Source organism: Taudactylus pleione, unplaced genomic scaffold, assembly GCF_031769625.1.
Source record: "Taudactylus pleione unplaced genomic scaffold, aTauple2 ptg000089l, whole genome shotgun sequence".
NCBI lineage: Eukaryota > Metazoa > Chordata > Amphibia > Anura > Myobatrachidae > Taudactylus > Taudactylus pleione.
In genome coordinates, this window is record NW_028284491.1 from 3197346 (window position 1) to 3224585 (window position 27240).

Sequence of the window (27240 nt, forward strand, 5' to 3'; positions counted from 1 at the left end):
ATCATATTTTCCGGGACTTGTATAAATATGTAGTGGTATACCTGGACGATATCCTAATATTTTCTGAGGATATAGCAAGTCATCGTCAACATGTTTGTGAGGTACTGTCACGGCTCTGGGCTAATCAGCTTTTCTGCAAACTGGAGAAATGCTCTTTTGAGCAAAACTAATTAACATTTCTGGGGTACATCATTTCGGGTTCCTGCCTTCGAATGGACCCAGAGAAGCTTGCCACTATTATCAGTTGGTCCCGTCCAGTTGGGTTGAAAGCTATACAACGCTTCCTGGGTTTTTGCAACTTCTACCGCCAGTTCATCAGGAACTACTCTTCCATTGCTGCTCCCATCTCTGCTCTTACCAGAAAGGGTCAGGACACTCGTGTGTGGTCAACTGAGGCAGAGGAGGCTTTCATTAATTTGAAACATCACTTCCTTTCAGCACCCATTCTGAGACAACCCAATTGTGACCAACCTTTTTTTTTTGAGGTGGATGCTTCCACAGTTGGTGTTGGGGCAGTCCTGTCGCAGAAAGATAAAGAAAATAAATGGTACGCCTGTGGGTTCTTTTCCCAAAAGTTCTCTGCAGCAGAGAGGAAGTATGCTGTTGGTGATAAAGAACTACTTGCCATTAAATTGGCTCTACAAGAATGGCGATACTTGTTGGAAGGAGCTAAATTTCCAGTAACAGTCTATACTGATCACAAGAATTTGACGTACCTCAGGACAGCTCATTGTCTAAATTATCGTCAGTCCAGATGGTCTTTATTCTTCGATCAATTTAATCTAGTGATTACTTACCGGCCACGCAATAAAAACTTCAAAGCCGATGCCCTGTCTCGAGCATTTAGTTCTGCTGAAATAGAAGAAGTAAGGGTAGACAAGGCCATTCTAAACCCTGCTTGTTTCACAGCAGTCACCAATAAGGTCAAGATTCCTCTGGGAAAAACATTCATTACACCAGACCTCCGGCCTAACTTGCTTCAGTGGGCACATTCATCACGTTCCAGTGGGCATGCAGGAGTCAGGAAAACCTTGGAGCTGATCCTCAGGAGGTACTGGTGGCCGTCGATCCTTCAGGATGTAAAGGACTGCGTGGCAGCATGCCACATTTGTGCTCAAGCTCAAGGTTCCACCGCACTCTCCATCAGGTTCCCTGTTGCCACTACCAGTGCCTGATAGTCCATGGACTCACATTTCTATGGACTTTGTCACTGATCTGCCTTCATGCCAAGGGTTCAACACAATTCTGGTGGTGGTGGATAGATTCTCCAAACCTCACTAGCTGGTCATTTCTTCAGAGGAAAAAGGCATGAGTACTCTGAAGAAAAGACCAGCTAGTGAGGTCAAGAAACACGTCAGGAGCGGAGGAGCTGTTTGTTTTATTCCCCTGGATCACGGTCATTATTGCGGTAGCAGAGCGGAGATAAATTAGCCCGGTTGCTGGCAATCACTATACCGCTCAATACAGCTGCCCCTAATACGCTGCGAAGCATATACATTCACTGGTGAGAAACTTACCTACTGGACACAGATCAAGGCGGCCGCCAATTACATCTGAAATTATCCTCACCAGTCCCCGTCACATGTGTGGACTATGAAGGTATGTTAAACGGGGAGATGGCATGCTAAGGAGCAGACACGGCCGCAGGTTCCAAACATACTACAGTCCAATTTTGGTTGCTGCAGCAGTCTAAAAATACATTATATACCTGCTTCCGAAATAAATAAATTAAAGACCAAACACTGGATGGTTGCAAACCCCTGGAGCAGGCTATTCCGATTGAGGAGGAGGGAAAATTACATATTGGTGCTCCTAGCACAATTACTAACTATATGTTAGTTATAAAAGTTTTATTGGACACAATTCGTTGGATTCTCAACAAAGGGTATATAGCTAATTTGTGCTATGCCAAATAACTCTTTTTACTTTTGTTTCCGAATTACTCTATTGAGAGATATTTAACTGTTTATTAATATCCATATTTTTTCTTTTACTTTTTCAATTTTATATAAAAAAATTTTTATATCATCACCCCCCCTCGTTTTCATATAAGCTTATATATGTGACCGATTTTATGATGTTAGGGGATTATGATTTTATCCTATAATTATTTTATGCATTTATAATTAAAACAATGTTTATACAATTACCATTGGCTTGATTGAATTGTTTTTTTCATACCACAGTGTATATATTAGTGGAGACACGACTATTGAGAATCATTGTTCATAACTTGTGTGTGCTCCCTGCCTCTTTCTTTTGTTTTACCGACTACTCTATACGTCTCCTCCACTGCTTCCAGAGTTTACCAGCACCTGTATAAGGGAACCTATCCTGAGGGCTGCGACCTGTGTGTGTCGGATGCAGCCAAGTCCATACCTTCTTGCGAGGGTCCCTGGTGAATACCGCCAGCACATTAGACTCTGCGCCTCAGGCATAGTTCTAGTCAACTCCCTAAATACGGGCCGCATCCATAATCCATCCATGAGTTGTGACAGTTATCACTGAGTTTCACATCTTCATATATTCTGATTATGGGGTTTGGGGATATTTCAATAAGACTCAGTTACTTTCTTTTGCAGACTCTCAGGGCCTGATACAGAGATGCATGGGGCAGGGGTTTTTGCTTCAGCCGCACCTTTATGCTAATGCCACAACCAATTCACGGCCTACTGAGATACCCACTGACTGTGACGCTATTCAGTTGTGGTGCGTACTAAGGGGTATATTTACTAAGATGGGAGTTCTATTAAGAAGTGATGTTGCCCATAGCAACCAATCAGATTCCAGGTATTATCTTCTAGAAGGTGCTAGATAAATGAGAAGTAGAATCTGATTGGTTGCTATGGGCAACATCACTTCTTAAATAGAACTCCCATCTTAGTAAATTTACCCCTAAGACACCTCATAGATCACACCATCGGTCGTAGATAGCACCAGACCTTTAACAGCTGCAATTTTGCCACCTGAACATGGCCTCCTGTGTCAGTGCCGCAGTCGCTGTCAACAACACGCCTGCATCAGGCTTGCCACCCCCCTGTTACCTTCGAGGAATGCCTACTGAAAATCAATCTTTCTGCAATTTCAATCTGCGTCTTACAGCAGTAACTCCCGGGACGCATGCACAATGGGACTTGGACGCATGTATAGACTGAAAACATCGGACACTTGTTTGTGACATCGCCACTACCTGAACCAGGACAAAATTGCATTCACTAAAAAAGCCGCAATATAAAGCATACAGAAGTCTCCACATAAACCTTACTTCCTTGCTCGTTAAACAGCCCAAAAGGAGAAAAGAATGTCTTTTCTCCTTTAGCACGTCCATTGTATCCCTGACATAAGAAGGTAGAGTTAACAAGTACTGTCTGAGATATTGATCAATGAAAATACTAGCTTTCTCAGTCAGGCTCCCTTTTCCATATACAATTGGGTGACCAGGAGGTGTTTGGTTGTTTTTATTAATTTTGGGAAGGAGATATAATGTCGATACTTTAGGATTATCCACTCTGAGAAACTCAGAGACTTTTTTGGATATAATTCCATCTGCTAAAGCTCGAGATATTAAATTATTATAACTCTAGAGAAAATCTTGGGTGGGGTTAAAATTAAGTTTTTTATAGCATTGAGTCTCGCCTAGTTGTTTCTTTAATTCATTGACATACATGGTTCTAGGCCACAAAACCACATTTCCACCCTTGTCAGAGGGTTTCACAATAGTATCCTGCCAATTGATGATCTGATTTAATGCTAATCTTTCTCCAATTGTAAGATTTTGGGCTCTATTTACTACAATCCGCATATTGAATGCGGATTGTAGTGTGATATTACCGAGTGAATTCGCATTGCGAATTCAGGCAATATCACAGGAATTTACTATGAATCCCTTGCAGGGACAGAGCTTGCGATAAAGCTCTGTCCCTGCGGATCCCATCCGCACTCTAGTCGCGGTATTTTCGGAAAAAATACCGCGACTAAGAGCCCGCGCATGCGCCGACCGACCACCGCTACTACCCCCCCACCGACGCTAAGCCCCGCCCCCGCAATCGCGGACCCCCGCGACCCCCCCTCCCCCCACCTGCGACCCCCCCCTTCATTACACTTACCTGCATCCTCCTGGCCTCCGGTGATCTTCTCCAGGTTTCCCGATCAGGTGATCTCCCATACTGCACTGGGGTCCGATCACCTGATGACCGGGCCCCAGTGTACTATGGGAGACCAGCTGACCGGAGAGGAGCCATCACCGGAGGCCCGATCACCGGTCCCTGGATTCAGGTAAGTAAAAAAAAAAAAGTTTAATTTTTTTTTCTTTTTTGTACAGCAATCAGCTTGCGGTCTGCTTAGACCACATAGCTGATTACTGGTACCGGCTCCCGCCTCTGCTCTCCCGTTTGAGCAGCGTGGGAGCCCGGTAACCGTTATTATCACAGGGCTTCCCCCGGTATTTTTTTACAATTTATTTTTAGTAACTTAGGTCGGATCACATTTCCCATTACAATTATGGGAAATGCGATCTGCTTTACTAAAAATAAGTGATACTGGGGGTTGGAGTAGAATTTTACTAATTCTACTCCAATTGCCCTGTAATAACTACAGGTGAAACTAAAATAATGTGAAAAGGGTGTGAAAACACCCTTTTTCACTTTATTTTACTAAAAATAATGTTAATAAATAGAGCCCTATCTGAGATATAATGATCCGGCTGTTCTGAAAACAATTTATCAAAGTCCCTTGAAACTAGGTCCGTGAAGACTTTTACACAGGAACTAATTTTTCAGTCTGGAAAGAAAGTTGATTTGGGTTTAATAGTTAGTTGGTCAAAAGGTCTTAAGTCCTGTAACATTATGTTGGTGTCACCTGCTTCCAAATCTTCCAAAATTTGGATCATATATCGGTCTTCTTCTGACAGTTCAATAGTAGAGGGATTAGTGATATCAGATGGTGACTGATCTTGTTTGAATTTCTTTAAAAGGATCTTACGACTGAAAAGCTGCAAGTCTTTTTCACAATCAAATCTGTCAGGTAATTGCACTGGTGAAAAAGACAATCCTTTAGATAATAAAGAAATTTGATCATCAGTAAGGGATCTGTCGGTTAGGTTAATAACCTTGAGACAGTCTTCATCACAATTAGTTATTTCTTGTATCTCCATAGATCCCTTGGTTCCTCCAACCAACCTCTCATATCCCTTATTCTTCGTCCTCCTCCTCTTGCCCCTTCTGGTCTTAAATCTCCTATCCCCATATTGTTCCTGTTTTCTTTGGGGGTTTGTTCTAAAAAAGTTCTGCTCCTATCTGGGAACAGAATTTGAACAGAACTTTCACCCTCTGAGGAGTCAATTTCTGAGATAGAGTAGCCAGTGGCATTAGTATATCTATTCCGTTGGGACTGATTTTTCCATCGGTAAACATTGTTTTTAGCAAAGTCCAGTTTGTCTCTCTGTAACTTCTTCTTTTTTCTCTCTATGATCCCTATTTCAAATTCCTCAACATCTTTCTTGTATTTATTATAAACTTTTTGAAAACTCTCCATTGTTTAAAATTTTTTAAGTTTATCACCCAATCTTTTAATTTCTTTGGCATACTATATTTATATTTTATTTCAATTAATTAAAAGTTATATTTTACATTTATTCTCAGTGCGCCAACAAAGAGGACATTCTTTTCTCCTTTTGTGTTGTGATTCTTTATTGTCCTTGGCAGCACCCCCAGCATCTTGATAATAATTTGAGAACAATTAAATTGGGGTTATTGTATTACTAATATATTGATACCCACTGGTGCAAAAGTTTCCTTCTTCTTCCCTTTCCCTTGATACACTCATTAAATAGCCCTTCTGGTTGCCCCATGCTGTGGTATGATTTGGTAGTGCCGAGCGTCTTTTCATATGACTTTTTACCTTCAAATGTGTGTTATTCGCAAAGCCGCTGACACTGTAATGTAGCATTTTGCATGCAGATAAAGCCGCAGTCGCACATAGAATAGACATGTCGCATATCATTTTAATCAGCAGAAGCTGCTTGTGCATCCTATTAGCATCAATTTGTGAATAAAACGCATTTGAAGGTAAAAAGTTGCACGAAAAGACGCTCAGAGCTACAGAGTCACTCTTTACCAAGGCGCAGCAGGAAACTGTTCTGATGAGATGTATGAACATCTTCTCTGCTGGAGTGTGGGCGATCCGGGCTAGAGTCCACAGCACATCAGCCTAGTGCTGATGCACTGTGTCTCACCTCCCGTCATGCTCCAGTGAGCATGTGCGTATGTCCCTTGCACAACACATAGCCCATCAGCCACCACAGCCAGCGACATGCGGCAACCATAGCTGCAGCTGTTGAAATCGATATCTTGTAGAAAGCAGCCCTGAAAATGACTGGGGCACATGGCGCCCCGGTCATCTCTCCACATTAATAAACAGAGGAGAAGTGGTATCAATGCACATAACGTGCATCAATACAGCTAAACCCCATAACGCTCCTTCATACATCTCCCCCTGTGTTCTTGTTTTGTTCATATGGTTTCTGTCTATGTACCTTGTAAGGCACTGCGGACCCCTTGTGGTGCCATTTAAATAAAGGATCATAATAAATTATTATTATTTTCACTGATATACATATACACAGCTCTGCGCAGCCAACACTTCTGCCTACAAGTACATGGCCTGAAAACACTCAGCTGATGTGCAAAGGCTCAGTTATCACCCAGTTACACCCATTCAGGAACAAGCAGAGATACGGCTGACATGCCTATGACACTGATCAGGCTTACAGAGGGCACAATTGGTAGTCTTTCTGTGACACCCACCTTCGTTATCCAGTATTTTGGGTAGGTTCCTTCAAACGTAACAGGTTCTTTCTTCCTTTGCAGAGAGGTGAAGGTAACCTGACCCCAGACCCAAGAATCACACAGGTTAATAAAGGAAAATTCTGTTTTATTTGACTGGAACGCTTCCCAAGTAATAAAACCTGTTTGCTTTAAATACAGCTAATCCAGCATCAATGTAATAGGTTTGTTAAACATTAAAACACAAATTCCAGATTATACCAAACTATGCACACAAAATGACAGTAAATATAATTTAATATCACAAAGTTAAGCAGTAAATACTTCTATATGTATTGTCATTATTACTATCACCAAAAGCTTCCGATAATGACTCACACTACAGATCCCTAAATAGGGGTATAGGACATTGAAATTTATATGAAGCAACGATTTTCATTTACCTTCCCACACATTCTAATTACCCATTATGAGTCTCTCTATGCGCATGGCCATGCTACCATGGTGCACTTATTCATTACTATGGAGTTGATTGAATAGTAGCATCCAGTAAGCTCAATACAGTAGGTAGTAATTCTGTATTAGGTGACTGTAGTTGTCAGGTGAGGGTATTCCTGGTGTTACTGGTTAGAGCTGTATGTGCTGCCTGTATGAGTACATAGCCTGTCAGCCATTACTGTCTGTCCTCAGTGCTGTCACAGAAGTACTTATTTTATTAAGATTAAACAACTTATTTCAGATGATGTATGTGGTAGTTGCCAGGGCTGCATATGTATCCTCTGTCACAAGTGGCATCCTGAATCTCTGTTACTCTCTGTGAAGGGTGCAGGGCAGTATTATCATCACAGACCTGATCCTCGTAAGGGCCGTATTCAATTTGAGGCGTTAAGTCTGGATTTGCGGTAATTTACCGCCGATGACGTCGTTATCGCCTGTTTTAGTTTCCTCCGTATTCAATTTGAAAGACTTTCCGCCTAGGCGTTAAGTCAATGCAATGTAATAGGCGGTAAAGTATCGCCTATGAATGGCTGGCGTTAACAAGTGCAGAATTGGGGTTTTGGGGTGCAACATTTCGGGAACCCCCGTGCAGCCTTCAGACAGTTCCCCAAAGGTACTCTGTGTAAAAAAAAGTAAAAAAAAAAATTTAAGGGCACCCCAAAAATTGACTTTGAAAAAAGGGGCGAAAAAAAAATTGGGGTACAAACTTAAAAAATAGCGAACTTTACTCTGGGGGGATCCCCAAGTATGCCCCAAGTGTTTTTTTGATTGCAGGTTTTTGCGGCAGGTGGGTTTTTCATGTTTTTTTTTAAGCCACTTTAGCAACTTTAAAATATGCTGAACCCCATTTTCAAGTACCCCAAATTTGATGCCCATAGTTGTTTTGCCCAAAAAAAACATCTAAATGCTCTTCTGCATCACCTTATTCAAAGCCGCATTTATGCACCTGCCACGGCTATTAGAAACCCGACTTCCTTCAGTAGTTAAAAATGGGGGTACCCATAGTGATCCCCCATGTCTACATATCTTTAGGGGGATCCCGAGAATATTTCCCGAAAATTCCCGTTTTTTTTAACCTGTAAAAAAAAGTAGTAAAAATTTACAAAAAAAATGACATAAGGTCCCTCCCCAAAAGCCAAACCAGCCCCAGGCTTGCCAGCCAGTGGTGGTTTCTACAAATATGGGACTAAAATGTGTAGGGTTCCACCGTATTTTAGAAACCAACACCAGGCTGCAGGGACTAGTGCTGGTTTTAAATTTAGGGGGCAAAAAAGACTTGGGGTACACCCTATATTTAAGACCAGCACCAGACCCAACCGACTGGGGTGTAATGCCACAGCCCGGAGACCCAATCACCGGGGCTCCAGGTCCAAAGCATTATACCCCAAGTCGGTCAGCGCAATCCGGTGATCTCGGGGGAGTTGGGGACCCCCCAAAAAGGGTCCCCCCTCTCCCGAGCACCACAGGCTTACACTGAAGCCTGGGGTTCATCCCCATACCCCTGGAGCGGTGGGTATGGAGGTAATAGGGGGGCCAAATAATGTAACACTATTTTACTTTACAGTGGAACTACAAGTGCCAGCATGCCTGCCATTTTGCACTTGTGGAACTACAAGTGCCAGCAGACATGCGGCACCTGTAATTTCACTGTAAAATAAATAGTTAAACACACACACCGTGACAGTATAACTTTATTACACACACCTACCCATTCACACATACTTACCTATACCAGATGAATCTGTCCCCTTCTCCACATAGAATATCCGAAAAATATGGTTCTGCATATAAAAAAATCATACTCACCTATATCCTGGCGCTGATCTCCGCAGTAATCCACGTACTTGGCAAAAAAAAAAAACGACTACACAACCCACGAACTAGCTATGAGTATACTCATAGCTCCCGAACGTCAGGTGACGGCACATACACGGAGCTGGCATTCCCAAGAGCCAATCAGCGGCCGTGCTGACTGTAGAGCTCCGGGTACTGACAGTTCCCACGTGGTGTGACTCACCCACGTGGAACTGTCAGAAGCTGGAGCCAATCAGCGGCCGCTCTACAGTGAGCGACCTTACAGTATGACATTTTTTTGGTAAATTTTATGTATTTTTTTTTACAGGTTAAAAAAAAACAAAAAAAACCCGGAAAATATTCTAGGGACCTCCCTAAAGATGTATAGACATGGGGGATCACTATGGGTACCCCCATTTTTATCTCCTGAAGGAGGTCGGGATTTCTAATAGCCACGGAAGGAAAAAAGCTATTTAAAAACCCGACTTTCTTCTGCAGGCAAAAACGAGGGTATCCATAGTGATCCCCAAGTTTGGACATCTTTAGGGGGGTCCTAGGATTATTTCCCGAAAATTCCTGTTTTTACTGCCGATCCAAGTATCGCCGGGTCCCGTTTTCGCCTACTTTCAAATTGAATACGGGGATAAACAGGCACGCGCGCGATACTTTAACGCCTGGAAAACAGGCAAAGGCAGCGTTAAGTTCGGGCCGCGTTAAGTTAACGCGGCTCGGCTCAAATTACAGGCTTAAATCTGTCAGGTCCTGCACCCACTCCTGGGAATCTCCATCCTCTGTCAGTTCAGGGCTCTCTGGCTGTCACCTCTCAGGGCTTTGCTTAAGCCTATTATAGGTAGTTCCCTCCATTTCCTCTCTCTCTTGAGGCTCCTCCCCCACAGCTGCATCAGGTGTCTGTATATGTGTGGGGGGATGGGTTAGTCTGGTATGTAACTCCCCTGTTCCTTCAAGAAAGCAGTTTATATTAAAACATAAATATAAATGATGAAGTGATGTCCTGTTTTGGGGTATCACATTTCCTCTAATTTTGGCAATACTCTGGGACTTGACAGAATACGTGTTAAGATTAGTGTCATAGCAGTTTATTGAAGATATTAAATAACCAACAAATTGAAAGGCCAGCTCACAATTACACAGTATGGTTAATAATAATAATAACAACAATAAATGCCAAAAGATTAAACAAAAAAGTGATCCACCAATGTCTTTCACAAATGAAAAAAAAATAAAATAAACACTCACATTTTGATAATCTTCTGTAGAAAACTCTTCTTGGGGTACACTGGAAATATAACCTAGAAATAATGAATTGTTAGACCCTGAATTATCATTTAGGATCCAACAGTACATAAAAAAACTATTTATATCAGGTAAGCCGATAAAATCCTTTTTTGTAATTATCATTTACCTTTATGTTAAAGTGTGGGTTTTTTCTGCAACACAGAGGGAGAAGATTCAGCATAGATAGGAGGACACTGTGAGCCCGATTCAGCAGTGAATGCAAGTGCTGATCGCAGATTCCTGATTATTGGGAATCTACAAGTGTGCAGGACCTATTCTGCGAATGTGCAAAATGGGTCCTGCGTAGTCGCACGCAGACCCTTGAATGTCTCTGCCTGATTGACAGGCTTTAAGGGGCAGTGAGGGGGTGCATCCGCATTGTTTCCCAGGAGTGTCCAGCCCAGGATCTGCGTTGATCAATGCAGTGTCCTGGGCTCTGCTGGCCGGAGGCCAGGCACCGTCCACCATCGCGACCATCGACCACCAAAGGTCACAATGGTGATCCCAGCCTGCGACCTCCGTTGCAGTGCTGGGATTGCAAATGCAGCAGGCGGTGTCATACACCACCTGCTGCATTTGCATAATAGCAAGGATCGCAATTGCAAAGCTGCCTGCTTGCAGCTTTGCAATTGCAATCCTTGCTGAATCAGGCCCAGTGTCTCTTTACCCGCACAGGCAGTGCCATAGCTGGGCACCTCTGCGCCCTAGTCCAGTACCACTTTACCCGCACAGGCAGTGCCATAGCTAAGCACCTCTTCGCCCTAGTCCGGTACCTCTTTGCTCGAGGCATGTTCGAACAGTGTGGTCGAACAGGGGCCCACCCCTCCCAGCCATTCCTGATTTCAGCGAGCCAGTCCTGTTTTTGCACCTCCACCGCCACAGCTGTGGAGCAGTGCCAGCCCCTGGGACAGGAATGGATGCCACGCACATGCGCGCAACATCCATTCAGTGCAGGGAGAGAGCTGGGGGCAGCCCAGCTGACGTTAAATGGGAGGTGTGCCATACAGGTACGCCCCCAAATAGTGTCATTTAGAGGGCGTGGCACATGGAAATTAGCCCATGCCCCCTTTTCAGCTGCACACGAGATTTATGGCCTCCCTAGCTGCACAGGGACGCGGCCACAGGCAGTGCCATAGCTGGGCACCTCTGCATCCTAGTCCGGTACCCCCTTCACCCACACAGGCAGTGCCAAAGCTGCGCTCCTCTGCATCCTAGTCCGGTACCCCTTTACCCACACAGGCAGTGCCATAGCTGGGCACCACTGCGCCCTAGGCCGGAACCCCAGTGGGAGCTGGAAGATGGTTGCCGGAAGTGTCCCAAGGATACCCGCTTCTATGTAGTGGGGTGCCTCACCAAGCAGGATGGAAAAGGGTGGTGGGCTGTCTCTCCAGTGACCGTGCCACCCTCTTGGCTTTGCACCCTGTGCAACAATACCGGTCACACACTCCTCGTTACGACCCTGCCGCATAGCACCTTCTGTTTGTGCCCCAGTTCTGCATTTTTTTCACAAAGTGTTAAAGCCCAGATTTGTACAAATTATAGAAACTTTTCATTCTGTGCGTAAAACATGTCTCCCATCCATCCACATGCATACATTAATGTGAGAATGTGACAGGGCAGTGGCACACATGCATACACTAATGTGTGAATGTGACGCAGAGCAGTGGCACACACACACTAATGTGAGAATGTGACAGAGCAGTGGCACACATGCATACATTAATGTGTGAATGTGACACAGAGCAGTGGCGCACACACACACTAATGTGTGAATGTGACACAGAGCAGTGGCACACACACTAATGTGTGAATGTGACACAGAGCAGTGGCACACACACACACACTAATGTGAGAATGTGATACAGAGCAGTGGCACACACACACTAATGTGAGAATGTGACACAAAGCAGTGGTGCACACACTAATATGAGAATGTGACACAAAGCAGTGGTGCACACACACACACACACACACACTAATGTGACATAGAGCAGTGGCACACACACACACACTAATGTGAGAATGTGATACAGAGCAGTGGCACACACACACTAATGTGAGAATGTGACACAGAGCAGTGGTACACACACACACACTCTAATGTGACATAGAGCAGTGGCACATGCACACGCACACTAATATGAGAATGTGACACAGAGCAGTGGTGCACATACACACACTAATGTGACACAGAGCAGTGGCACATGCACACACACACTAATGTGAGAATGTGACACAGAGCAGTGGTGCACACACACACACTAATGTGAGAATGTGACACAGAGCAGTGGTGCACACACACACACTAATGTGAGAATGTGACACAGCAGTGGTGCACACGCACACACTAATGTGAGAATGTGACACAGAGCAGTGGTGCACACACACACACTAATGTGAGAATGTGACACAGAGCAGTGGCACATGCACACACACACACTAATGTGAGAATGTGACACAAAGCAGTGGTGCACACACACACACACTGTGACACAGAGCAGTGGCACATGCACACACACACACTAATGTGAGAATGTTACACAAAGCAGTGGCACATGCACACACACTGTGAGTAAGGACCCGCAATCGCACACAGAATATAGGAATGCTACATATCAAGTAATCAGCAGACGCTGTTTGTGCATCCTATCTGCATCGCTGAGCGAATAACACACATTTGAAGGTAAAAAGTCGCACGGAAAGAAGCTCAGCGCTACCAAGTCACACGGAGCTCCCGCGTTATGTTTAACGCGATTTGTAGCACACGGAGGATAGCTGTATGTGGGCACATCTGTAGGACACCTATTGCAGATGTGGTTGTTCTGTTATCTATAATCAGTTTGCAGAAGACCTCACACAGTAAATTATGGATTTCAATACCCGATCAGACAACATGTATCTGCTTACCCATATGTTCAATGTACATTTGCTCGTAGACTTTCCTTTCCTCTGGGGACATTGTCATCAATTTCTCTTCCAGCTGGCATGAAAAATAAGAAAATAAAAAAAAAACATTTAATGCAATATAGTTATTTTTAGGCCTTCACGCTCCTGGTCCCAGCTAGTTATGTGGAAATTGCCTAGACAGGAAATAAATTGCAGCATATTGTACTTATTACTGAATAAAGCATATAGTGAAGTGAAGATGGTAATATATACAGTGGATATCAATTGTATTCATCCTTCTACACCATTGGGATTGTTCACACTTTGCTGTGTCACAACATGGAACCATGCTGGATTTATTCAAACTAATAAACACAATGTTCTTGACAATGCATCCAATTATTTGTCACAATTAATTAGGTACAAGATTGAAAATAAGCAGTGGCGGATTTTGCCCCTCCTAGCCCCCTAGTAAAATCCGCCATCTCAGTGTAGTCAGTCAGTGCAGTCCGTGACTGTATTGGCTACACTGTGACTGGCAGTGGCTTCCTATTGGAAGCATTGTCAGTCAGAAACACAACAGGCAGTCCCAGAGGGTTTGTGTATGTGCATGCGCACGCTTCGTTCTGTGCGTGTGCGAACTACTCTGTGCGATCGCAGGCCGCTCGCTCGCCCAGCAAAGACAGCCCAGTGAAATGAGTGACAGGAGAAGCCATTTGTGGTTGGTAACAGGGGCAGGACACTAATAACGGGGGAGTGGAGGTGCAAACGCAGGCGTGCCTGAGTGTTTCAACGCCGTTTTAGAGGCGTGCATAATTAACATGCAGTGTCATAGTATACGTCACATGCTTGTTTTTTACACTGAAGTCCTCGCAGTGCTTGCGGTAGGGTAAGGCAACCACAAGCGCTGCGATCGCTTCCGATTGTCCTCGATGTACCAATTTTTTAATACACTTCCTGGAGATGACGTGTGCTGGTGGGCGGCTCTGCCTGTGCGATTGGGCGTACGCTGGCCGCTCGCTAAGACATGGTGGGCGTGCTCATGCCTTGGCGAGCGATCGCTTCCCTTGGCGTCACTTTGACAAATTTGCATACGCTGGGGGCGAGCGATCGCATCTAGCGAGAGAGTCTGAATGAGGTCCATAGTCCATGAACGGGATCACATATTAACATCGTGTTTGGGGTCATAATGTACAGAATTGTGTTAGCAGTAATCCGGTGATTGCGAATAGATTGTCACACATTGCGGCAAGCAGATATTAGCAATGCCGGATTTATGATTAATATCGCATATAACAATGGTTGACTTTGAACTAGCTTTCAGGAGGGAACCCAGGAGTGAACTCCTGTAACAGCATCCTGAGCCTAGGCATCGCCCACTGTTTGAACCAACCAATGACCCCCAGTGAACTGGAAACGCCCGCCCCTGGACCAATGGAAAGAAGACACAGCTTACTATTATACACACCCATAATTTAACTGTATAAATTAGGCTCCCCTGATCCAGAGAGCAGTAGCTGTATTCCACCAGTCATCTGGTGACGACTCAACTCTGGGTCCAGGGAGCGCATGCGAACGTATGTATACTGGATTGTAACTCTAACCAGTTTTCTGATTTGTTTTGTACCTATGAATAACTTGTAATAAATAATGTTATATATACTTTCAATACAGTATTTACTTTTGTGCGTGGAACCACAGAAACTGGTGTGTGTGTGTTCACTTGCTTTCACATAAGGTTATATTACTGTGATATATACTGCACTGTAATTCACATTGTATTTTGATATGAAGATAGCAACTATTATGCATACTGTTGGTGTTACAATATAGGTAGATATTGCATATGCATCACACGTTGCATACACTGTGCATTCACATTTGCATATCGCCATTCGCAAGGTGCGTCCATGTGGCGTCAACAGCTGTAGAGAGTTTTAAACGGGATTTCACAGGTAAGGTGGGCATCCCTATGTAGTGCTGCGATGGCATAGCGATCACAATGGATTAGCATACTATCTCAGCCAGACTGTGTGCATAATCGCAGCCGTGATCGCAATTGCGATCTGTAGTGAATCAGGCCCTCTGGGAGGAAACAGATGGGTCACCACTGCGGGTGCAGGGGGGAGGGGGGATTGATGTGTTGCTGCAAGTGGCCGGGGGCATGATGAATCTAAGATTACTGCTGTTTGTCACTGCATCGTTTACGCCATCTACAGGCACTTCCGGGAGTGGAGGACGCCGCTGAGGAGGGGGATTGTCACTGGACCTCCATGGAGAGGTAAGTAATGTTAAATATATATAAGATAAAGCAAGCACAGATACTGTTAGCATAAATGAGGATCACTCAAACCAGTAGAAACACTGTGTATAAAAATCAATTGTATATTTATTGTAAGAAAGCAACCAATGAATTGCAATTCAATTAAAGCAATAAAAACATAAATAATGAAATTCATGAAGTATGAAAAATAAGTGGAACAATGTATGAATAAAAAAGTCCCGCACTTGCAATTTGAACAATTATAGAGCCCTCTGGAAAGCTCCTTCGTAGACATATATTAATGTTGAGCTGGTATTACTTAGTACATCATCTGGCAATAAAGTCAAAATAAGGTAGATACAATATTACCTTTCGTGCAGGCTGATCAGACCCAGATGTTGATGTTGAACCGCAAAGTTGATGATGATTGCCGCGACCAGGGATGGCTGGTCTCCCGGACTCAACCCAGCTGACGATGGAGATGCAGAGGGGAGTGGGTGGCCGCTCCAGTACTCCCGGTCTGGCACAGGGAGGGCAGCGAGCTCTGTGTTCTAGGGGCGGATGGGTATTCTGACCAGCGTGCACGTGCTCAACCCGGCTAGCGGGGAGACTGTGTGGAATAAGATAATGCCACTCTGAAGTTCCGTGGTAGCCGGGGAGCAGGCAGAGTGCTCTGAGTTCTGGAATGATGTGGGGAAGGAGGCACTGCGAGCTGGCGTTAGCACTGGCTCTGGGTTTTCCAAGGCGTCTGTGTGTAAATAAGCAGAGGGACTTGGCAATGAAAATCCAGGGTCTAAGAACCGGGTAGGTATACCGGTATCAGGTACCAACGCGTTTCAGCGTCCTTCTGACCAGCGGCATATTCATTAGTATCACTGCGATATTAAACAAAATCTGCCGCTGATACTAAGGTACGTTCTTAAATGGGACCCTAAGCTTTTAGTCTAAATGCTTAACACATAGGGGTCCATTTATCAAAGTGTATTTCAGGTAAAATCCCCGAAAAGACCAGTTTTCGGGGGATTACCTCAAATACTAAGTATCCCCTGTATGTATGAAGGAGGCCCGCATTGCCGCTGGCAGCCGCCTCCTTCATAGGTTTCTATGGGGGATGCGATGCTGGCAAATTTACCAATATCTGTAATGCAATGCATTCCAGATATTTGCCCCCGCAGCCAATTTCATCAGAAGGTGGCATTAGCCGCTGTAGCCTTTGGGCTACATCGCGCACTATTAGCCGGCAGAGGGATCCGCCGGAACCCTTCCCGGCTATGGCGGATGTGAATGTGCAGTCCTTTCGGAGCCCGTGTCCCTACATGTCCCGGATGATACATCCGGCCGAAGAGATCGCTTTTTGCAATGTGATCAGGGGCATTACTGGCTTGTCCTGATTGCTATGCAAAAGCGATCATTGATAAATGGGCCCCATAGGCTTACACCTAGGCTGTCCATACTTTTTAGCTTTCTAGGTAATGGAGAACACTCATAAAAGTGGATACTTTTTTTAAAAAATATTATTTTATTTTTTTTAATTATGTGTGAAAACTTTAATTATATTTCATACTGAAACTACTGGCAAATGACATGAAATAAAACACCCTAGTAACACAGCCACTAATTTGAATCCAAATTGAAAATGCGGTAAAACCCCGAAAACTGTGTTTTTACCGCATTTTCCATTAAGTACATCCCAGCCGATATCTTTTAAAAATTAGAAAAAGGGGTAAAACAAAAAAAACCTGAGTGTGACATATTTATGCTGGTGACCTTAGCCTGGCTGACAGTTAGGTGTGTGTGCAGAGTATGAATTTGGCTCAGAAGCAATGTTTACAGCACCAGTCCGTTATACCCGGAAGTGAGACTAGAATTACCTTGCACTTAATAAAAATGGCCCCTGAGTGTAATAAATAGGCCTGAAGCCATTCCAATCCAGTTGTGCCAACAGGTCATCTTTCACTCTGAATCACTGGGATTTTTAGACCCAAAACAACCCACAACCCAGAGTAAGGAGTCTATATAAGAGCATGTAATCACATGCAAATACCTGTGTGTTGGGTTTACTCTCTGGCGCACGTTTCCTGTCCTTTATCTGAAGACCACCTATGAAAATGGAATATTAATAACAAAAATAAAGAATTGTAACCTTACTATGTTTTTTGTCACCTACTTTTTAGTTACCGTATATACTCGAGTATAAGCCGAGTTTTTCAGCACATTTTTTGTGCTGAAAAAGCACCCTCTCGGCTTATACTCGAGTCATGCCCGCATGGTACGCTGCTGAGTAGCGTACCATGCGGGCCGCGGTGCAGACTGTGTCACTGTGACACAGCTTCACCGCGTGTGTAGCGCTGACCGGACGGAGTTCGGTCAGCACTACACACTGCTAAACACACAGCCGCCGGAGCCGGCAGCTATGTGTTTAGTGTAATCAGCAGCTGCTGAGAGTCTGTCAGACTCTCAGCGGCTACTGCTGCTCCCACTGCGGGAGCCATCTTCCGGCTCCCGCAGTGGGTAATGGGAGAGACGTCGTCATGACGACGTCTCTCCCATTATGCAAAGCGGCGGAGGAGCCTGTAGCAGCGTCGGGACCAGGAGCGGGGTTACAGGTAAGTGGTTTTTTTTTTACATTTCTTTCTACTGGGGGGGCTACTACCGGGGGGTACTACCAGGGGGGGATATCGCTACTGGGGGCACTACCAGAGGGGGGGATTAATAATGGGGGAACTACCAGGGGGGGATATTGCTACTGGGGGCACTACCAGGGGGGGGATTAATATTGGGGGCACTACCAGGGGGGATGTTGCTACTGGGGGCACTACCAGGGGGGGATTAATACTGGGGGCACTACCAGGGGGGGATATTGCTACTGGGGGCACTACCAGGGGGGGTATTACTACTGGGGGCACTACCAGGGGGGGATATTACTACTGGGGGCACTACCAGGGGGGGATATTACTACTGGGGGCACTACCAGGGGGGGATTACTACTGGGGGCACTACCAGGGGGGATTACTACTGGGGACAGTACCAGAGGGGGGATTACTACCAGTAGCTGCTGCATTTCCCACCCTAGGCTTATACTCGAGTCAATAAGTTTTCCCAGTTTTTTGTGGTAAAATTAGGTACCTCGGCTTATATTCGGGTCGACTTATACTCGAGTATATACGGTAAATAAAATATGTATTCAGCTTTATTCTTATTACTTTAATTAATTTGCTTCTATCCTGTAACCATTTAAATAGTTTTATTCCCCTACCATTGTCTTTCCCCTATTCATAAGGATACAACCACTAGCCGTATAAAATCTAAAACATGTAGAATGCTTAGCCAAAGAAATAACTAACCTGTAATGTATGGTCTAAGTATATCATTGAAATTTATATAAAGTTAGACTATTTCAAAATATAAGCTGTACACACACATTATTTTGGGAACCCTAGAAAATAATTGCAATGTAAATTTGGGACATCAGGTTCATTCACAAACTTTTTTTTTATATAACAATGGTTGAATACTTTTTTTTTATGACACCAGATTCACTTGAATAAACGTTACAGCACAGTTTTGTTTTCGGCAGCTTTTGTATGTTACTTATTATTTTTATGTAGCTCACATACCGTACAAATCATTCTTAAGACCCTTACCCTGTGGTGTTATTCACATAGCAAACGCAATCATTGATGTTGAACGCAAGATAAAGGGCTTTAGAATGAAACAGAGTACAGTACTGTATGTCTTCTTTGAATACAATGATGAAAAAACAAACAAAGCCGTAACTTATACTTTTGAATAAGCATTTCAGGAAAACTGTGAAAGTAACACCTACAGTATGAAGGGCGTGTACTGCTACATCTGAGAGACGTGTCATCAAACTGACTTACATCCAAATGTAAATGAGCCCCATACCAGTTAGTAAGATCTACTTGTTGATGAAAACACATTGATACTTTTTAGAAAATGCATGTAGCCATAGGGATCATTGTGCCTTATAAATGCAGGGAAATGATACTAATGATCACATTTGAATGTATATATCTCTGTTTTTTTTGTATAAAGCAGCTTCATAATGGGAGTAAGCTGTAAATCAGGGAGATCACTAGACTCTTTAGGGATTCAGGGAGATTGCCACTATTTCAGGGAGTCTCCCTGACAATGAGGGAAAGTTGGCTAGTATGCCGTATCTTCAGTAAATATATTGAAACTATAAAATGCCAATTTAAATATATTAAAGATTATATATTTCAAGCTACACAATTTATCCAAATAACAGTAGCGTCCCCGCTAGGCTGTTTAAGCAGGCCGTCGCGCCCTGCCCAATTTCAAAAGGGCAGAAAGCGCCCTGCCCCTTTTGAAGGCACTCCACTAAAACAGCCTGCGGGTGCCGTCCCTATCTGTGGGCTGCAGTGTCCCGTGGTTGGGGAAAACTGCGATGTGCGCCCGGCATCTATTCACAGAGAAGGGAGAGCTTGGGGGCAACCTGTCATGTCTGTAAAAGCTGGGCAGGCCCCCAAGAGTGAAAAGGGCACGTGCCGCAGTGCCCTTTCTCTAGGTGCGGTGCGGGACCTGGAGTGAACACTATAACAGAATGTGTAAGCACTAGACCAGACTTAAATGACTGTACTTACTGAGAGAGAGAGACCATTTTATGTTTGGTGTCAATAAGGAAACACTTGAGTCTGAACTACTGCCAGATGTGCTGTAAAAAAATATGTATAAAATTGGTTAATATTGGTATTATGAGTATATTTAAGAGTCCTGAACTAACAAAAAAAAAAAAAAAGTAAGTCAATTGTGAGAACCGCAGGCTAACCTTTAGTAACCCTGGGGCTCTCACCATTGACTTCAATGGTGGGAGCCATTCATTGGCTGAGAGAGGCGGGAGCTGACCTCTCTCAGCCAATAAATGTTCAGACACGACACTACAAAGGGTAATGCCGCGTCTGAGCCATTCATTCGGGAGGTACTATCCTTCAAGGATAGTACCTAGTTCCTGGGTCGGTAATTTAGTTTTGTTATTTACGAAGGATGCTTACAGAGACAGTGGGGTCAGTCCAGGTAATGTAGATGAGTATGTGTGAGTGTGTGTATATGTATGTATTAAACTTATACTGTCACGGTGTGTGTATTGTCTATTTAAACATTTCTTTACAGGTGAACTACAAGCACCAGTGGGCCCTTAATGTCCCGCATCCCGGTACTTGTGGTTCTCCAAGTACCAACATTCGGGGGAGGCTTGCTGGGATCTGCAGTTCTACTCGTAAAGACAATGTTTACACTTCTAATTTTGCACAACACTTTGACACTATCAGGGGTGCCAGGGATAGCCCAGGGCTATCAGCCTAGGCCTGGGGTGCCCTGGAGAAGGGGGACCCCTTTATTGGGATCCCTGGCCTGGGCTGACTAGCGGTCAGGGGTAATGCTTTGGCCAGGGAAACCGGTGAAAGGTTTTCCCTGGCTGTGGCATTACCCCCGCTAGAAAGAGTCCGGTGCTGGTTATGGAAATTACAGGGGACCCCTACTCGTTTTGTCCCCTGATTTTCCACAACCAAGACCGGCTCAGCTAAGTTCTGTGCTGGTTCTTAATATACAGGGGCCTCCTACGCATCTTGGACCCTGTATTTTTAGAACCAGGACACACTTTATAAAGCCCTGGGCTGGTTATGCTTTTGGGGAGGGGCTGCACATCTTTTTTTTTTTTTTTATTTAAATATTTTCATAAGTACACACAGAAACATGCACGTATCTCATGGATATGTGCATGTTTCTGTGTTACTCTGAACTGCTCAGGATATACTCGTTATCCTAAAGCTGGTCTATTATTTGGTGTCTTTTGGTAAACTTTTTTTTGCAAGTTAAAAACTCGCAACCTATTACATTTGGCGAGTTGAATGTTTTAAATGGCAAAACACATGGATGCGAATTTGAAAATGGCGATTTTAGTAACGCTGAAAAAATGCGAGTTCTAATGAACTGACACCCTATTACATGGGAGAGTTGTGAAAAAGTGCGAGTTTGCCACAAAACTCGTAATTTATCCAAAACAGACACCCTATTACATTTGGCCCATCATTTGGAAAATCTATGTCTACAAATGTTTAGCTATCTATTTTATTTATTTATTTATTTATTGGATATTTGATTTGGGATTTATATTATCACTAATATGTAGTATTTCACTTACATCCTTTTATAAAACATTGGCATTTTGTTTAATAGAAGTGTAATTATCTGTGATATTATTACATTGTCCTCTTCCTAAAAGTTAATAAATAAAACACATTTCTATCACATATTTTTAACATCAACCCACATTTCTCATGGGCACTCCCCTGTGGTTGGACCATATCAGCCACCTAAGCCAATGGTTCCCAAACGCAGTCCTCAAGGCACCCCAACAATCCTGGTTTTAAGGATTTCTATGCTTGAGCACAGGTGACTAATTAGTACCTCAGTAAATTTGATTTAACCATCTGTGCTCAACCATGGATATCCTTAAAAACTAGATTGTTAGGGTGCCTTGAGGACAAGTTTGGGAACCACTGACCTAAGCAATACTCTTAGGGGTAAATTAACTAAAGTGAGAGTTTTTAGAAATGAGTTTTAGAAGAGATGTTGCCCATAGCAACCAATCAGATTCTACTTAACATTTAACTAGCAACTTCTAGAAGATAATCGCTAGTGTCTGGTTGCTACGGGCAACATCACTTTTAAAACTCACTTAAAAAAACTCTCACTTTAGTAACTTTACCCCTTAGTGTCTGTATATAAAAATAGTATTTATTATATTCTGGTTGTTAGAACAGTACAACTCACCGAGTGGATGCAGATGTCCCTGGCATTTCCTAAACATAAACATACATTGATAGTTACTATTACTATGAGACAAGAAGATCACAGTAGTAACATAAGCCAACAAGGAACATGCAGGTATAAGCACTGACTATGGCTATGTTGTGTACGGATTCGGTACGATATACCGCCGGCCATGAATCCCAACAGCGGCAGCCCGACAGAGGAGGAAATCCCGATCGTCCTAAAGGTAAGTATAAACTAACCTAATTCTATCCTCTAACCCTAATCCTCCTTCAGGGTGCCTAACCCTAACCTCCCCCCTTGTGCCTAACCCTAATCCCCCTCGAAGTGCCAAAACCTAACCCCCCCTTCCCCGCCGCCTAAACCTAACGATAACCCCCCTTCCCCTAGCCTGACCCTAACCTCCCGGGGGTGCCTAACCCTAAGACTCCCGGAAGCCCTAAATCTAACCCCCCCCCCCCCGCGTGACTGTCTGCTCGTGGCGCCCAGCGTAGGTAAAATGACCTTGTGTACAGCTCTTTATTATCTACTACTAATATAAGATATGTGCACTGATTGGGCCAGACAAATGTTTGCATTAGAATAATATTATCATTTATCTGTATTAGTTAATGTGTCCCTTGATGTGACTATGGGGTCTATTTACTAAGCCTTGGATGGAGATAAAGTGGACAGAGATAAAGTACCAGCCAACCAGCTCCTAACTGTCATTTTTCTAACACAGCCTCTGACATGGCAGTTAGGAGCTGATTGGTTTGTACTTTATCACCATTCACTTTATCCCCATCTAAGGCTTAGATTATAGACCCCTATGTTTGAGTGATCTATTTGATAATCTACAGAAGAACTGTAGTCACCAGATTGTGTGACATGGTGGCACAGTGTTAGGCATTGCTGCATCCCATTCCAGGGGCTTTGTGGAGTTTGTATAACCTCCCCTTGTTTGCGTGGGTTTTATCCCGATGCTGTTTCTCTCCCTAAAATATGCGGATAGATAAATAAGCTTTTGATTTAATTTGCCACATCTACAATAATGTACATTATCATACCTCTTCTCTATAGAGTGTGCTACTTAATATAACTATCCCATCTGTGCACTAACTGATTAAGAGAATAATTAGTTCAAACAAGGTTGGTTTTGCCTTTAAACTATTTGCAGCTTTAGATCAATCTTACTGACATTGCTCCATCTCCCGCAAATCGCGGGCTATTACATTTGGACCCAGGTCTGATATAGAATATTTAAACTTTTTTTTTAACAGTTGACTATCTATGTGGAGTGTGTATTTCCTCCGAAACGTTGTTTACCAGTACTGGGGACATCGTGTACTGGTCTGCTCGCCGACATGTCTTCCAAAATAGCCACCTCCACAGAACTGCACATTATCAAAGACTTCCTCTACATAGTGGAACACCTAGAAATAACTCCCTATCTACCATATTATAGAGAATCACTCCATCAGTTACTGGCACACAATAGGCATCCAGGGAAACAGAATTGTTGCATATTTTGTATTGTAAAAATATGTATTATTTAAAAAATAAAGGCCTTGTGCAATATACACACATTTGCCCCACACACATTAAGTGTGACTGTGAAGCTGTTGCTATAATTTTAGGCTGGAGTCACTGGGAAGAACATGTGTGTAAATGGTCTCACTGCTCTGGTATCACTGGTGTTTACGGTGAATTACTTGCAAAGTACTGACCGCTGTATATTCTCTACTTTGTGTAACAGCATAGTCTGTGTGGTCACCGTCTGACTCCCCCCTCCTTCTGTCCTCCTGCACGACTCCTGCAAACAATATGAAATAAGAATAATGTCATATATAAAATCATAGAGGCTGATTCCAAGCCAGATAGATCTCTGGGCCTGATTCAGAGCCGCTCGTAAGTGGCCGCTCGTTCTCTCTGAGCGATGTTCGCATAACTGCGCATGCGTATGGGTCGTAATGTACATGCGCAAACCAGTCATTGCGGTCGGAAATCGTGCGTTCGTAAAACAGCGAGAGGCTTCTAATTTGATTGACAAGAATGTACCGTTTGTGGGTGGTAACGGGAAGGTGCTTGAAAACGTGAGTGGAAATCCGAACGCAGGCGTGCCTAACGGTCAAAAGGGCGTTTAATGGGAGTGCATAATTAGTAAAGGAGCGTCATCGACCATGTCACTTGGTTGTCTTTTAGCCTGAACTGCTCACAGTGATAGCGGTAAGAAAATCCTACCCCAAGCACTGCGAGCAGTTCTGATGCCTTTCGATTATTCTAATAAATACCGGAGATGATGTGTGATACGAACGGCAAAGGGGCGTCTTTACAAAATAGCGAGCGCATTTTTTTAAACGCTTGCTCAGACATAGAGGCGTCAACACATCGCAAAGAGCGAGCGCTCAATTTAAATATTCGGCCCCTTTTTTAGAACGAGCGTCCGCAAATAGCGTCCGGCTCTGAATCAGGCCCTCTGTGCATAGTAGCAAACAGGGAGGCTTTGCATGCACAGATGCACAGTATCTCTGTACTATTATGAGTCGGATGGAACTCGGTTGGACCTGCCTATCCGTGCAATTGGGCATTTCAGCGCAGCAATAATGTGAGCGCATGGGACCGCCCTGAGTTTTGGGGGTGTCATGGAAGTGCTTTGTGCATATGGGGAAGAGAAGCCTGTTTCTGACAGATGTCTTGCACCTAGCGTGGGGCTGATGCAAGGGCAGATACTGATGATGACAGTTGTGGCAGCTGGAGTATCACCAATGGGTGGCACAAGTTTCTGCTCGCAGATGCACACACTCCAGCATTAGCCCTACAGAATCTCACATTAGCATAAAGGTAGTAAAATCCGGATTCCGTGGCTGCCACACAGCTACAGCCACTTTGTGTGCAACTCAGAATCAACCCTATAGTGAGCATTTTATACAACCCAGCAAGAAGTTCCACAGTTGGTAAATTAGCTTTTTTTTCTATATTATGGAACAGTCACGTCTAACTGCGGAATACCCAGACACAACTGTATAATCATTGCAGAATACCCAAGCACAACTACAGAGCATAGTTGCCGACTTTCTGGCTGCTCCTTCTGGGAGGGAGCAGCCAGATTGGCAGGGAAGGGGGCCGTGGCCGGCAACATGGGGTGTGGACAAACGGATGACTTCTGTTTGTGGGCGTGACGGGACGGGTCATGTGATCGCGTCATTTTGACTCCGTCCCCGCTACACAATGCTGATAATACAGGAATTGTGAACCAGGGGGCGGGGCCAAAATTACATGATTCAGCGGGGGTTTAACAATCGCAGGGGTCGGGGAATCGGCGGCCGCTGGGAGGCTTGCCTGCCTTTCCAGGGGGCCGGGAGCTGCACCCGATTATCGGGAGGCTCCCTGCCGAATCGGGAGGGTAGGCAACCCTGCTACAGAGTTACCCAGGCACAACTGCAGAATACTCAGGCATACCTGTAGGATACTCAGGCACAACTACAGAGATACCCAGGCACGACTGTAGGATACTCAGGTACAACTACATAATACTCAGGCGCAACTACAGAATACCCAAGCATAACTGTAGGATACTCAGGTACAACTAGAGAATACTCATGCACAACTACAGAATACTCAGGCACAACTACAGAATACTCAGGCACAACTACAGAATAACCAGGCACAACTACAGAATACTCAGGCACAACTACAGAATAACCAGGCACAACTGCAGAATACTCAGGCACAACTGCAGAATACTCAGGCACAACTGCAGCATACTCAGGCACAACTGTAGGATACTCAGGCACAACTGTAGGATAGTCAGGCACAACTGTAGGATACTCAGATACAACTGCAGAATACAGTACACAGGCAAAACTGCAGAATACCCTGGCACATCTAAAGAATACCCAGGCATAACTGCAGAACAGGGCCGCAACCAGTACAGTATAATGGGTGCAGGCTATAAATAGGGTGGTTCGACCATGGCACAGGGGGCGGCACAGGGCACCGCAGGGCAGGGGGCACTATTTGGGCCTGTCAATTTTCTGGTTTATTATCCTTCTCACTTGTAGCTTTCTCTTCTTTTATTCCCAGCATCTCCTGGCCTCCCCTATCTCTTCCCTGACCCTTCCCCATGAGGCCATGACCCTTTTTCAGGTGCACTATCTTATGTCCCTATTTAAAAAATGGGGGGGAACCAAAAAGTCTAGTTATGGCTCAGCTGTAGAATACCCAGTCACAACTACAGAATACCCAGTCACAACTACAGAATACTCAGGCACAACTGCAGAATGATTACAGAATACCAGGCACAACTGTAGCATAAAATGTAGATAAAGAAAGCAACCGCACCAGTTTGTGATATTGGGACATCAGGGCTGTTTTTAAAAAGCTAAAATGTGCAAATGACACAGAAAATATTAACATTGTATTTCGCATGAAAATTAATGTACTTTCCTGTATAAATTGCATCTGAATGGTCTGAAAGACAAAACGCTGTATGAAGGGCTGTGGTATGATATGGCGACACTCAAAAATGTCGACATTTATCTTGTCGACATGGTCATAATATTGACATTAACATGTCGATATTCATCATGTAGACAGTGTTGAAATGTCAACATGTGAGAAAGTAAACCTACCGTCCCTCGTTGACCAGTGGTGACTGACGCTGCTCCCGAGAGCTGCAGTGAGTCCAGAGTTTCAGGTTCCAGCGGTCATGTGACTTCTGTGATCCTCAGACCTGCCGGTGATTATTTCTTCCTTAATCCCTACCCCACCCCTGCAGTTTAACCATAATCTCCCACCGCAGCCTAACTCTAACCCTCCCACCCACAGCCTAACTCTAGTTAACATTCTGACATTGGACATGATTCAGCAATGATCGCAACTTTAAGTACGCATGCAATCGGATGTTTTGCACTTCGCATGCATTCG

At 44.1% G+C, this 27240-nt stretch overlaps 1 protein-coding gene and 1 long non-coding RNA gene across 2 annotated transcripts in view; both read right to left on the bottom strand.

The window, feature by feature from the left end:
- LOC148527293 (uncharacterized) overlaps positions 1–13344 on the bottom strand; it is a 35822-nt gene extending 22478 nt beyond the window's left edge. Inside the window, exons 1-3 of the mRNA XM_088469106.1 lie at positions 13278–13344; positions 10332–10384; positions 6804–6881 (exon numbers count right to left, since the gene is read on the bottom strand). Of these exons, the coding sequence (XP_088325232.1) occupies positions 6804–6881; positions 10332–10384; positions 13278–13335 (189 nt within the window). The 5' untranslated portion in view covers positions 13336–13344. The remainder of the gene's footprint in view (positions 1–6803; positions 6882–10331; positions 10385–13277) is intronic.
- Positions 13345–20164: 6820 nt separating this feature from the next.
- On the bottom strand, positions 20165–24108 carry LOC148527294 (uncharacterized). Its single transcript, XR_015878035.1, has 3 exons — positions 24042–24108; positions 22333–22361; positions 20165–20215 (listed from the first exon to the last, which is right to left on the bottom strand). It is a non-coding gene; the product is annotated as an uncharacterized LOC148527294 (long non-coding RNA).
- Between the last annotated feature and the right edge of the window lie 3132 nt (positions 24109–27240).